At 34.9% G+C, this 15,162-nt stretch overlaps 1 protein-coding gene across 1 annotated transcript in view; it reads left to right on the plus strand.

Moving 5' to 3' along the window:
* CDH8 (cadherin 8) overlaps positions 1-15,162 on the plus strand; it is a 132,499-nt gene that overhangs the window by 50,808 nt on the left and 66,529 nt on the right. The window contains exon 3 of the mRNA XM_082769846.1: positions 5,918-6,037. Coding sequence (XP_082625972.1) covers positions 5,918-6,037 — 120 coding nt within the window. The remainder of the gene's footprint in view (positions 1-5,917; positions 6,038-15,162) is intronic.

Here is a 15,162-nt window from a genome sequence, read left to right on the forward strand (position 1 = left end):
AAAACAAATAAATAATACTTTCTTACTTGAATCTTTTAGATTGTTTTTTAATTTCTCATGAAATATATCAAATGCAATTTATTTCAGAAAGTGCATATGTCTATATAAGTATATAAGTGCACATAGGTTTGTATATAGGGAGAATAATGTAAATGACAAGTCCTGCAAGATCTCCGCTTGCATGTTAGTGTGAGAGCTTACTTGACTGAAGTTCCTGGGAAGGTTGGTATGACTATTTTGAGTACATATGTATAAGAGAGTAATCATACAACTCAAATTTAGGCATTCACATTAGCTGGCTAGTGTAATTTTGGATTCCCCCTCTGGTCAACCAAGAAAGAAAGAGCAGTTCTTTCCTCCTCCCTTGGACAGATACCTTGTTGCACTAGGCTTCTGCTCTAATTTAGCCAGTTGAGCTAAACTGAATAGTATGAATAAAGCTCTTTCCTCCTCCTTTACCTTAATCATCATAAACAAGATCATGACAGCATCACAGTATTTCACTACTTAGAGTCAAATAAATCACAGCAGGGAAAGACAAATTACCCTATTAGTTAATCTTCCTGTCTTTCTAGGGTTTTCCCTTAGAATACATTATCTAGCATCCTGTGCAATAAAGTGAACTCTTCAGTGAGGAGGATTCTGTTATTTCCCTTGGGGAGCTATTCCTCCTTGTACAATTTCTCATTGTAAGGAAGCTTTTGTTGTTGTTTTCCTCTTTGCAGAAGATTAAGTGAATTCTTGTATCTATCTATGTATTTATATGGTTCTTATCACACACATATCAATATTACACCTGTAAACTACATAAATTTTCCTTCTCATTTCTCCCTCTAGGAGTAGATGTGTAGAGCATTCTACTGTAGATAGAACAGAACAGATCCTTGCTTCCTTTCTCTCAAGCATGTCAAGCTTATGTTGCCTGTTTTTTGCTAGTGAACCATTCTGGCCCATAACTCTACTCGTTGCCAATGCTCAGGGTGCCTCTTCCTCCTCCATTAAGTTTCCATCACTGTAAGGTGTCCACTGGACACTGGAAAAGCTGGAAAACCTTTCTATTTTTCACATACTTTCTTTTAAGTGTGGGAAGATCTCCTGAAAAACCCTCTGTCATTTGTTCTCAGAGCAATCCTTAAAGCTCTTCCGTGATGCCCATATCCTATAGGCACCGTGGATAAGCTGAGAGCAGGCATGTCAGGCAGCAGCACCACTGCGTGCTCACAACATTGCTTCCCGGCATGATTTCCAGCATCTTGCCATCTCCTCATCTCTCTTCAGTTGTCTGTGTTTGTCTTTGCTGGTACTTGGTTCACAGAATCTTTTGGAAGAGTACTTGTATTGTGAGATTTGATACATGTATTGGGCCTTTAGAGCTTTGAAACTGCTAACAGTAATATAAGCACATTGAAGGACTGATACAGGAGGGAATAAAATAACATATGATCTTCAAAAGAGCCCTAAAACACTCATACAACATACCCACATATACGTATGTTTACATAGTCTGTGCTTCAAATATATACCTGCATACACATCAAGCTATGCAATTTAAAATACCAGTCATAATATTATGTGTGTGTGTATTTTGCATATGTTAACAAGTTCTGAAGCACATTACACAGGTTTCTATTCCATATACATTTTGTTTGTTTGGCTACTGAAAATTCTAATTGATAGATTTTGTGTTTAAGAAATGTCCTCATGCAGAAATAGGATGATGAAGCTTAAAACTATGTTTTAGTATTAAAAAAAAATCAGCCATAGTGAAAAACAAGTAAGAATGACTTTCTCCAGCTTTGAGGCAGTAATAATGAGGCAGTAATAATTTACATGTCAAGAAGTTATACAGGTTTTTATGAGATTATTGCAGTTTTATTCAATAAAAAATAGTTACCATGACAACAACTGTCATGCTACCTGTGAGATTATAGCAAAGAAGGACAGTGAAGAAAAGGCTTCATTTTGGAAAGAATGCTTATCTGACCTGCTGAATACAAACAATGCTTTGCTTTGACCACTTCTGACTGCATAGCTGCTATCAGCCAAACTCAAAATCTAGCTAGAGATTTTGAAGCACAGTGATCCTCTTAGAAAAACAAAACAGTTGGTAAATAATGGTAGGTCTTTTTCATGCAAATATATTCTTAATGCCCTGTCAGATTTGTAATCAGATCTCCTAAATGAAATGGAGATTTCAGCCTGTCAAGATCTGAGAAAGAAAGAAAGAGTGAAGGAGACTAAAATGGACCACAGAAAAGCAAAGAAAATAGAAGTCCTATGGAAAATGAGAAAACATAGTCCTACAAACTTGCATCATGGTCACATTTTTTATTTTTACCAGCTATTGCAATCTTTCAACAAAATGGTTGCTTCATTGAATATGGATTCATGTAAATTTTTGTCACTGACTATGTGTTACATCCTCTAAACATACAACTTTGATTTCTTTTCAGTACACACATTTCACTGCCATACCAAAAAATCTTTGCTTTCCTACTCCCTGTGGCAGCATATGCATTTTTCTTTCTGACTAATGTGCAGAATCTGTACCCTGACTTGCACATAAAAACACAGCCAAAACAACGGAAGAGCATTAGCTGAGCACACACATCTTATTTTTATGAAGGCTTTTAATCTTAGTTTGCCAGGAAACACAGGCTTTCTTACCTAACCATATAAAAATACCTTTATTGTTAATTGTGGCTCTGATTGCTAGCCTGTTGCAAAGAGAAACTCTGAAATCTGACACTAACAGAGTAAAACAATCAGCAATGGTTAATGGCTAAATCACATTAGAAATATTCATTAATTAAAATCTATTGAATCTCTTTGCAGTCCATATTTAATCACAGGGTCATTAGCATTGCAAAAGTGTACCTCAGAAGAAAATGCAGAAAAAATTTTAACTGAACATCTTAAAATTTGCCTCGTCTATCTAAAAAATGGGTTTGTTTTACATAAGGCAATAGTAAGTGCAAAAAGAAAAAAAAAAAAAAAAAAAAGAAACAGTAATTATGCTGTTGGACCAGATTATATAAGACTGGTATATTATTGTAATTAGGGCAACAGTAACTTGGACTATAATAGTGGCTTTCTTGTAAAAATGGCACCATTTCAAATTTATAGTCTCTAGCTAAATGAGTTTGTTGTAGCATTGACGAAGAAACAAACACAAGCCAAATGCAGTCAAAATTAAACAGAAACAGAAACCTTAGCTGTTTATTTGCTGGGTTGAACCCAGAACATTATCTTTCAAAGAGCATTTACTACATAAAAGCTTTTTCCTGGATTGATACTGCTTTTTGAATGCTAAATTTTTATCTTTAAAACTTTAAGCATATTATGCATGTAAAAAATATTTATATACATGTGGTTTATAACTACAGTGTCTGTAGTGCAGTAAAATCCTACTTAAATATTGATAATCCAGAACTCTAGTCCAAAGCTTGGAGAGTTCTGCCACATTATGGAGGTTGCCTAAGTAATAGCCGTGGTGGCTGTGAGTTTCTTTTTTCTGCATTACTTTGCACCCTCAGGATTTTATCAGTTCTCCAGATCTTTTGTTCACGCTTAGCTGAAATGGGTTCTGTCCCTCAGGGGAGTGGCACAGGTTACTAATTCTTCTGGACCCTCAGTATCTTGCAGTGGAACCAAAGCAGCACTGAGGCAGCAACATCCTCTGCAGCTGCAGATGGGATTGAGTTTGCTCCTTTATATACTTATTATTGCCAGTGTGAACATATTGATGTGGCATGTTTCACACCTGCAGAAGACTTGAGTTATAGCATAAAACAAAAAAATGAAATTAAAGGTGATAAAATTTAAGCTATGTAAAAGCTTAACTATCTAATTTCTTTAATTTGTGCTTCATGATTGCTTACATTTTTTCTAAACAATTTTCATCAATAAGATCGTTGGGAGCAAATTAGTGAATTTCAGAGACCTCAGAACTGTCTATGATGGTTGGAAATGAAGTGCAGAGGGTGAGAGACTGGCAGTATAAGAAATTGATTCTAGGAGCTGGGAGAGCGCCTATTTTATTTTTCCCTTCTCTTCATTAGTTTTATTAGACAAGATAATAGTCACACTTCTAGTGACCTGGAAAACAGAAACAAGGGCATGCTATTTTTTGCTTCCTTTTGTGCATATAAACAGTGAATGGCAATACTGACTGTTATGTATGTGTTTTTATGTATGTTTAAATTTCAGATAAGCTTGGTGCCGCAGTAAGTGATTAAATTATTTTCTATCACAAGAAAAAAGTCTTGAGAGCAAAGCATCAGGATTGGAAGCAATGCTAGACACTGATTGCCTGTTTTATTAAGGCGTATTCAACTTTAATGTCTAATGAACACTTGGGATAAAGGATGTGTTTATCAAAGAATCAGCATACCCATTTAAATTTTGAAATCTTGAAATAAATATCTCTAAAAGTCTTCAGGAATTCTCTAGTGAAATAAGAAAAGAATAGATGTTATATATCAAATCTTTCTAAACAAGCAATGTAATTATTTCTGAAGTCCTTTGAAATGAGAGCCAGCTAGGCAAATCAAACACAATCTCAAAGAAGTCAACAGTTTCGCTTCTTTATTTTCCTTTGTGTATAGAGAAGATCATGGAAACAAAACAGAGCAGCCACTCGATAAAACACACTAACAAAAATGTTCACTGTTCTGTGAATGAGCCTTATCTTATTCCAGCCTTGTCCCATTGTATGATGTTCTGCATGAACATCTTCTGCCTTGGTAGGTTACAAAACAAAAATTTAATAATAGCTGCCACTCCCACAGAAACCTAGTACATCACCTGCTTTTTCAGCTTGGATCCAGTTGAAGAGAGCACTGACTTGTATGTTCATATTCAATATCACATATGGGATGGCATCTAATTTATTGTTCCTTTCTTCAAGTGAGGTGTAACTTGGATTCAGCAGCACAAAGTGTGAGAAGGAAGAGGAGGCTAATTTTATTGGCACATCTAGAAAGGGGGAGCATTTTGGTGGGTGCTATAATTCTTTTCCTTTTAAACACGAGAAACATAATTCAGCCCTTAACCTCTCTCCTACTCTCACCCTCTGTAGATATTTTCTATATTGCTAGCCTAGCCTAATTAATGTCATCATTATATTTTTTAAGTCATGCAAAAAAAAAATAAAAAAAATAAAAGGTCGTTGCAGAAAGTTTAACAGAACCTACTGAATTTCATTTGATTTTGCTAATTGCATAATGCTATGTTGCCTAAGAATGAAGAGGGCAATTTCTTTAAAATTTTCTAACATTTTTTTTGGACGGAGTGTAGAGTTTATAACTCTGACTAGGCAATGGACCCCTCATTGGCAGGCACTCATTTCAGAGACAATACAAGTTGTCCTGACACTGTCACTGTGGCCACATCAAACCATTGTTATGGCTGCAAGCCAAGAGAAGAAAAAAGAATCCTTTTTGTTATTGCTTTTCCATGCAGTCACTGTAACTTGGCAAGGTTCTTTCAAATGTGGTTTTGCAAATCTTAAATGCAACATATTATATTGTGTTATTAACCTTGTATTTCATATCCCTTTGATATGATTCCTTTGCAAATGCTCAAAGTCTACACAGATCTATCAGGTAGCTTTAAATGTGTTCTACAAAGAAACAGTAAATGATACAGCTTCTAAAAAGGTTTTTTCCTTTACCCAGAAATTCTGTCTGCTGGCATATAACAACATGAAGGAAAATGTTTTGTTTGTGTTCCACAAATACTGTTGTAGGTTATTATTGTGTATTTTATTGATTATTGTTACTTTCTTTATTTGTTATTATACCTCACAAATTTCTTTAGAATTTCAAGTAAGTGATTTTTTGTTCCTAATTATTTTTGAGTAAGTTATGCAAACTTATAGGAAGAATATAAGTTAATGTATATTCTTTCTATTTAGGCACCTTTGTTACTAAAGTAACAGCTACAGATGCAGATGATCCAGTTTATGGAAATAGTGCCAAGCTGGTGTATAGCATTCTGGAAGGACAGCCTTACTTTTCTATTGAACCACATACAGGTAGGTAACTGAATATGAATCCCTAGGTTATATTTATGCTCTGCCTCTTAAAAATGTTTCGTATAATAAACTTAAACAGGGAACATAAGGAGGTGTCTGTCAGCATTACTGAGTTGTAACACATCTCACACGTATCCCATCAGAGCCTGAACATGTGAAAAGACAAAGAAAAATCTGTATTAAAGGTAATGCAAGTAATGGTAACACTAATATTACAGAAGTTACTGAAGCAAAACTGAAGGCAGTGGAAGTGTTGTGTGACTTATAACTGGTTAGGGACTGGAAGACTTAGCCTGAGGAATTTAATGAACATAATATAATTTTCAATATGAGGCTATAGTATTTCCAGTTAAAGAAAGTACAGTTTAGCTTGGGAATTTCAGTGAGCATATTGTGTGTTTTCATTAAAAAATTATTTATTTTTTTTCCTGACTGGATGAATCAAGGAAAGAAAGAACATGATACTGAGTTTTGTTATGAAGTTTTATTAGTGTGCATTTAGGATGACTTTATTTCTCTGTGGTTTTAAAATCTTGAGCGAATAATCTGAAAGGAGTGCCAATAAATCCATTTCCTCGTGTTTGCTATACATATGTCACACTTAGAGAAAATGCATTTGTCTCTGAGAAGTGGTTTTTTAAAGTGATTTGGCATTATTTCTTATGTTCTTTCACCTGTTACTTGAGGTAGATTTTAATCACTGTAAGTCAAGCAGCTGTGATCTCCTAAGGTGAAGAAAACTATAACTAATTTTATAACATACAAAAAAAATCACCTGAATTTATGCAGCCATAAAGGAGTAAATTCCTGTACTCATGCTGATTAACAAGATTATGAAGTAAGTGCTAGGAGAATTATTAAAGGATGTTTTTGATAGATCAAATGTGCAAAGCTTTCTGAACAACAGAAAACTGTCAGACTCTTTAAAGTCTGGAAGCTTGTTAATTCTTTTTAGTGAGATTGCATAGGAAAAATAATTTTCTTTTCCCAGAAATGCCCTAGCTTACAGGGACTTGACATAAATAGTGTAGATCAATAAATGGGATTCATCTATTACGTTATTTTCTTCTGGTTGAAGGAAAACTGTCCTGAGTATGAAAACAATCTCTGGAATGTAATTCAGTATTTGATTTTATGGCAAAGGTAAACTATAGTCCTACAAAAAATAACTTTTTCGGTACAGTGAAAAAAACACACTTATTTCAAAAATAAGTATGCCAAGGGGGTGTTATCAGTGAAGCCCCTTAGTTTATGCTGACTGATTTGTCAAAAGTCACATGGAAATAAAACTCTGAACAGATTCCTGACCATGAAGTATAAAAATATATGATTTTGTTTTCTGTTGTATTACAAATTCTTTTGTGCAGGAATGATTTGTTGTAGCTGTCTCAGTTAGAAGAGGATTAGCTATAGGCTCTTTCTCTGTTTCTGCAAGGGAAAGTTCATAAAGTACTGCTAGTGCTCACCTGTTCCCACCAGCTGAGGTGGCGTATATTCTCCTGCTACACAGAAGATTTTCCAGTTCCTTCACATGAAATGGCCTGAAAAAAATTATTCCAAACCTAAAAAATTGTTTAATTTGACTCAGGTTTATTGTTTGTATTACATTAAAATGTTATGCTTAATCCAATGAAATAACCGTTCATAACCTAGGAAAGTGATTTCCATTACCATGAAAGCCAGAGAAAACTCCAAAGCTTTTTGGTGAACCTGAAAATCATTATTTTTCTCCTGTTTCACCTGCATTAAATTCCCCCTCCTACCTTCATTTCCAGTTATAAATATTCCTTTTAGTAGCAGTTCAGTTACCATGAAAATGACACGTTAGTTTCTAATGGGAATTTAATCATAAAGAATTCAACTGTGGTTTTGCCACAGTCCCTGGATAAGTGGCTTCATATTATGGAGCTGTTTCTGAATGAATAAATGGTTTCTGATTCCCTGTTTTTCTAGATCTATGTTGGGCATCGATTACATTCTTCTCTAAATCATTACAGCTGAACGAGTTTAGGTACTGAGGCCATCCTGTCTGTCTTTGCCATCTATATGTAATGGTCTTCATCTGTAGTATAAATACAGTGCTACTCCTACAGCTAGCCAAAGGATAGTTAAAGCTGGAGAGTATGTGGCTGTCTCTATGGTATTTAAAGGGTTTACACATTTTTTGTAGTGCTTAATGTTTTAAAATGTACAAAATTTATTATGTCTTCATTCACTTAGAGAAAAAGGTATCTACTAGCAATATTAAATGTCAAAATATAGAGAGCCCTTCAGCTCTCTATATGTATGTTATCTCCATGTATCTTATCTAGAATATATAAGCAACAAACATACATAAAAATCTAGTCATTAAGCAAACCAGACGCAGGTATTCCTGTAGAAAATGCAGCCATATAATGTGCATGGTGAAAAAGACAGCTCTAAAAGGCAGCAACCTTTTGTGGTTCTTCTAAGGAGAAGTATTGATTTCAGAAAAACATAAGTAAGTAAGCAGCACATTTCTTGGTAATACAAAAATTTCAGAGCAAGGGTATGATAATGTTTATTACATACCAGAGAGAGTTTTATGGTTTGTTACATGCAGTCTCAAAATGACGATAGTATTATACTAAGATAGCTACAATTTTGCAGTAGCTTGTGGCACTGAATATTTCACCTTTTAGAGGTAGTGGTGCATAAAACATGCACGCTAGTTTAGCCTCTCTGTAATTTGGACAGTATTGCTGTTACCATGGGCATATAGATTGGAAGGTGTATTTTAACAAAAAATAAAATTTCCAATGCAAACAAAATATTTAAATGTTTGACTGTTTCTTTACATTTATCCAATGTATTTTTTCTCATAGAATCTTGGCCAAGGAAACCCATTACACATCTGTTTGTAGTACACAGGAACCCAGTTAAAATTTCCTTAGGGGAGGATTTTTGGTACTATAGTGAAAGTGTAGAAATTAGAGCATAAGAGTTAGCTAGATTAGTAGCTTGTCCGAAACAAAACAAACCTGAAGGTGACTCTCCAAGCATGGTAGCTGTTTTTTTGTTGTTGTTGTTTTGTTTTGTATGCTTGTCTGTATTGTCTGTAGCTACATTTTCACTGGGCTTACTTTTTATTAGCAGCTTTGGTAAGTGAAAAATCTTTCCAATATATTTGAAACAGAATTGATTCTGATCATAGATACTGTGTCTAGAACTGTGTCTTCCCTGGAATGGAATCATTATGTTAAGAAACAGACTATGTTAACGTGAGCTACCAAAGAATGTAAATGTTTTCCTTCATTCATGGGAGTGTTTCAAGCATTGAAGCATAGCTACTTCGAGCTTATCAACTATTTTTTCTAGGTGACTGGCCTTTTATTAGATTTATGTAGTAGAAATCAAGACTATATATTTAGATTTTGTGCAGCTACCAAAGATGCTGCCTATAATTTTGTTCATTTGCTGACTCAGTGCATAGATTGTTTTATGTCACTGTTCTGTTTTAATGGTACAATGAGAGCTCACTGCCAGGAATAATCCAAATCATGCTTTCTGTAGTACTCCAAGCATCATGAAAACAAGGGAACAGAGGTGTAAGATGTCTATGGTGTCCTTCATGCCTGTGGTAGAAAGGGCTGTTACACCCAAGGGCAAATCCAAGGAAGCAGTTTCTTACTCTTCTGCTTTTTATTTCTTACTACTTTGATATTAACTAGGTGTAATTCTTACTGGAATTACTCTTGGTTGAAACTGACATTACTTTCAACCTCCTTATTGAAACAATTCTATAATACTGGGTGCACAGGAAAAAATTCTGCTAAGTGACCCATAAAACAATAGTTTTCCATTACATTAGATGAAAAATACATATACTACTGCAGTTCTAGTTTGCAAATTCTTCTGTATGAGTTATAGACACATGAAAGAAGGTAATTCAGAAGTTATTTTTCATTCAGACATCTGAATACGGCTTAGGGTAAATGCTTTTTTGATGGCATGCTCTGTTCTGAATATTTTTTCCCTTTCATAGGGAAAAAAAAATCACCTTCATAGGTGAATTTTAATATGACCATAGGTTCATTGGATAGAGAACAACATAAATAATACATTACAAAGATGACAGAATCAGATTTTCTATGAAAAGCTAAACTTACCATGTGATAGCATCAGATTAGTAACAGAACTTGCAATGTTCAGTATAGTCCATAACTTGTTATATCTGAATAACTGATGTCAGATTTGCTAAAACTGACATTATAATTTGTGTCATTTATAGCATTATACAAGTTGTATATATTCTCCTGTAATCCAAACACTGACATTCAAAATGCTGGGGGAGGGGCTTATTTAATACTGCTAGAAGCAGAAAAAGTACACTTCTCACTTTTAAGCTTTTTCGAAGATATTAAATCATGACTGTCAGCTTTAAAATAAGATTATCATAATGGAATATAATATGAAGTGACACGGTGTTCTACAATATAGGAATAGCAAGGAAAATACATTATCAGCTGCGTCCCATTTATTTACATTTCACATGAACTTACTTAAATAATGTCACTCCTACACACACCTGAAATATGTGAGCAAGATGAATTATACCAAATGCCCTACTGCACTGGAAAATGCATTGCATTACTCAAGCATAAACCCTTGCAATATATGAAAAAGAACAGCTTTTAAATGCTGCCATCTTGGTTATGGTTACTTGGTACAATGGCCAAATTTCAAGTCAGTAAAGCTGAGAAGAAAATAGAAGAATAAGGAGGCCTAGAAAACTAAAATCTCTCCTAACAGCCTGTGGATATTTCTTTGGAGAGTGAATATTTGATTCATTTTCTATGCCTACCTTTAACTTCTGGGTGAAAGTCCATATGCTTTAACCAACAGAGCTTTTAATGATTCAGTATGTGACACCCTCTGGAACACAGTATTGAACCTGAGACACTGTGTGGCTCTGAAATTTAGAACATGAAAGAGTAGGCCTAGGAGGAGTGAAAATGGCATTCGGCTGAAGTCAGGTATGAATCTTCTATTTTTATTTACAGTCTTTATTGCCTTCCTCCCTCTCGACCTTAAAATACAGTCCAGCAATAAAAATCAGTAAGGTAATGAGGGTAAGTGACAGCAACTATTGAGTTACAAACATTTTTGCGATGACATACGCTCACTCTTCTACCAAATTGTTAAAGTCCAGTTTATTAGTAATGCTGGGCAACAATAATAGCACAAGCTGCCCCCAGAATATTGTATGTAGTATTGGCGAGACACATCGTCATAAAAAAAAAAAAACTGAGACTCCGAAGAAAGTTCAAAGCAGTGTAACTAAGGTGAGAGAGACTGAAGAATATGACTTAGAATGAAAGATTGATTGAACTTAATTTGTATAAACTGGATAAGAGGTGATTAAAGGAGGATATGAAATCACTGTACAAATATTTGAAAGGTGTTAATAAAAGAGAGGCACAGGGACTGTTTCTGTAATTACTCATGATAAAATGACAAGGTAGCATTTTCAAATGAGAGAGAGATGGGAAAACAGTTTTGATACAGGAAATAACATTCAACTGCAAGGGAAAGTAATGAGTTTCTAAGAACAGAACTAACTCATGTTCAACAGACCCTTTCTAAACAGTTCAGTTTCTGAATAGTTTAGATTTAAACCCTGGTGGGATTGGCGTAGAGAAGGAACCTGTTCAACATTAGGCACAGCCTGGATTGAACTACAGCTTTCTAACTCATTTTATTAACCAGTGCTGCTGTGATATTCCTGCCTATTACTACAGATTCAGTTACAGTTAACTTATCTTTGAAACTGAAATAATTGTAAGAGGCATGAACCAGGATGGACAGATGTTGTTCTGTTGTTATGTCTTGGCAAATAAGGTGTATGAACTCATTTCCCAGGCAAGAAGGCAGGTGTGTGCAGTAGCAGACAGAAGATAGGTTTGTAGCCCTGATAGGAGTATCATTCCCAGTGTAGCAGAATCAGCTCCAGCACATACTGAATTTCTGGAGTCTGTTTTCAGTCACTAGCACTTGGTTACAGCACCTTCAGCTCAGTCTGTACAGTCCCTGATGTGCTTAGGTGCAATGCTGAAAATAGAGTATATTTTCAAACTAGTATGAACCTTTTTTTTTTGCCATTGTGTACAAAGTATACTGTACAACCTTAGGAGTTGTGGTAAGGTGTTTGTACAGAGAATCATTGGTGATTCTGAGTTGTCTTGGTGACAGCCCATTAGGAGAGGGTTGTACTGACAAACCGCTAGTGCAGCAGACCCAAGGGTCAGTTCTTGATTTTTGCTTAGAAGTATAAAGTGCAACCATTATGGATAAGGTATGTAGGATTTGGTCCTGCAGCAGTGGCAAAAGCAGCATTTTCTGATTAATAAAGAAAGTATAAAATCATTGTGGAGAGGTCTGAAAGCAGTTATGACAATCTGTAGTTGGTAAAGATGATTTGCTTAAGATCAAGACAGACTGGCATCTGAAAAAAAAAAAAAAAAAGTGATTTCTGTTTCTAGAGTTTATCTAGAAATAGTATTAGCAAACAGGCTGATACCACATTTATTTCTTGCATTTCAGAGCAATACCTCCATCATTTTAGAAAGCTAGTGAGATAGAGCAACAACTTTTCTCATGCTGAGTAGAAGAACTGGGGATACATATCTAAATAATATTGTGCTTCCAGAGACTGAATTAGAAGAGAGGAATTTGAGCTACACGGTTATATTTGGAAAATATCTGTAAAAGAGTCCAAAACTACATTTTCTGAAGTGTTTAGTAGAGTTATAAGTATTACTGGATCATGACAAATTAAATCATAAGGAAACAGGTTCATAAATGCAGTGCAAAATGTTTGTTTACTGCATTCATTCTCAGTTGGTGAGAGGGTGACCCTTTCACATTCCAGTGAAAACTTGTTCCCAGAGAAAAAGGAATGGCTGGTGAGTCTCTAGTATGAGATGAAAACATTTTTTTCCTTACTGTAAAACCCAGATACAAGTTCATCTGAATTGAAATGGTAGTATTATAATAGGTGTTATCTGATCATGATATTCTTCAAGAAAAATGTATCTAGTGAAAGACAGGTAGTGTTCATTTATGCACAAAGGCAAGCTTGCAAGGTCTACTTCAAAATGAAAGCAAGAACTGAAAAAACATGTAAATGGAAGTAATATGGGCTGAAAAAGTAGATATAATAGATTGTAGGTTAAACAAGAAGCTATAGAGATTTAACAGAACAGTATTTGCCCTTCATCTTTTTAACAGAGAGACAGATAGTGTCGTCTTTCCCATACAATTTTAAAAAATAAACATGGTAATAAAATATGCACACTGTTAGCTTCTCTCTTAAAAATAAAAAATGGCATAGAATCACTCCACATGTAATTATATAACACAGCATTCATTTCCTTACCTAGAGATTATTTTTACTGTGGCTAATGGCTTTGATTTGAAATACGTCTACATCTGAATGTAGTTCAGATACTCCTGTAATTGTTAATTTTTCTGTAAAGTTAGCCAACTTATGCACTACAGCTGTTTTTCTTGTCTTGCTAGAATAAAAGTCCTAGAGGCTTTAAACCTTAGTAAGGAATGGGAATAATTTTTATTAAAAAGATTATGATTTATATGAAGGGTAAATTGAATTTAAAAATAGTGGAACAGTATGCCTGTATGACATCCTCAAAGGACTAGAATTTCTTTAATTTTCAAGAAAGTTAGTAGTGATCTATTCATTTTTAAGGAATTATGGTACAGGTTTTCCAGAGGTCTCCAAGTGAACATTTTTTATGGGCTGCTAAAACATCACTGAAGTCACTGTGCTTCATGGGAGTACAAAGAATACATCTCGCAGCTCTCTGAAGAAATTACAAGATTGATTTTGCAGTAGTTTGGGTCCTAAATGGCTGTTATATTTAATAAAAATCTCCACCAAGATTTTAGCGTGGAAGGAAGATCAAAGCAATTACTTAGCTCTTCCAAAATGAAGAAGGGAATGTTCCAAAGCATGCTAGCTGAAATAGCAGGAAGTCTTCATCAAAACATGTGAGATAAATGAGATTCTTAAGAAAAGCTTTTCAGGTTCAGATTCCAATTTTGCATAGTGCTTGCTTGGGTTTGGTCCATGTTCTCAATTATTACAATGTGTACTGTTACAGTGTTACCATAAAGAGATCCTTAAAAAAGGGAAGTGAAAAATGGAAAACAGATCCTTATTTTTTATTGCTGCTTTTCCTCCTCTTCATCAGCTATAGCCTTTGTAACTTTGCTTCTTTTCCCCTGATCTTTTTCAGTTTGAGATAGTGTATATTCTTCCAAATAGGTTTTTGAAAGTAGTCCACGGGGGTGCATTTTAACCGATTCAAGTTGTGAGGCAGATTGTGTGAATTGCTCACTGTGTGCATTTAGGACCACTGTAAAAGTAAATCCCATTCTACAGCTGTTTTATTTGCTATTGAGCAGTGTGACACCAATAGCTGTTTAGGAAAAGCAACTCAGCCAAAAAAGAATAAATAAATAAATAAAAGGAACTTCCTTGGGGATGTTCTCATTCTTTGAAGAAATAGGTTACTTCCTGATTTTTTTATCTTCCAGCCCACTTCCTTAGGTTTCCAGCTTTAGTCAGAGGATTTGTAGCTAAATTATGATAGAGCTTTCTTTCCTATGCTTGAACTACATGTCCATCAAAAGTTTTCACAGGCCTAAGGTTTATAAAGTATTTTAGAATACACAGAGAAGTTTTAGGCAATATGGAGAGGGACCTCAAGCAGTATTCAGTAAGTAACCCTACCTTCAAAAAGAATGAGATCTACTCGTTCAAATTCTCAACAGGTATTTGAATAATAGGTTCCCACAGACTTTTAGTGATGGAAATATTATAAATTCTATAAGTAGCCTTCTCTAACTGTACTTACTTCTCTGGTAGAAAGCATTCACCTAATGCTTAACTGAAATCTCTTGTGCTGCAGCTTAAACCTGTTTTGTCATTTACATCGTAGTTCCATCATTTCTTCTCTTACTCTCATTGGGAAAGGAGAGTAGCTCCCAGTACGTTTTCCATATTTGGCTGCAGACTCTTTGCTCATAGTTCTCTAACTTACTTGAACAAGATTTTTCTCAGACTTTCTGCTATTTTACTC

This window comes from Aythya marila (assembly GCF_965140915.1).
Source record: "Aythya marila genome assembly, chromosome: 12".
NCBI classification, from domain to species: Eukaryota; Metazoa; Chordata; class Aves; order Anseriformes; family Anatidae; genus Aythya; species Aythya marila.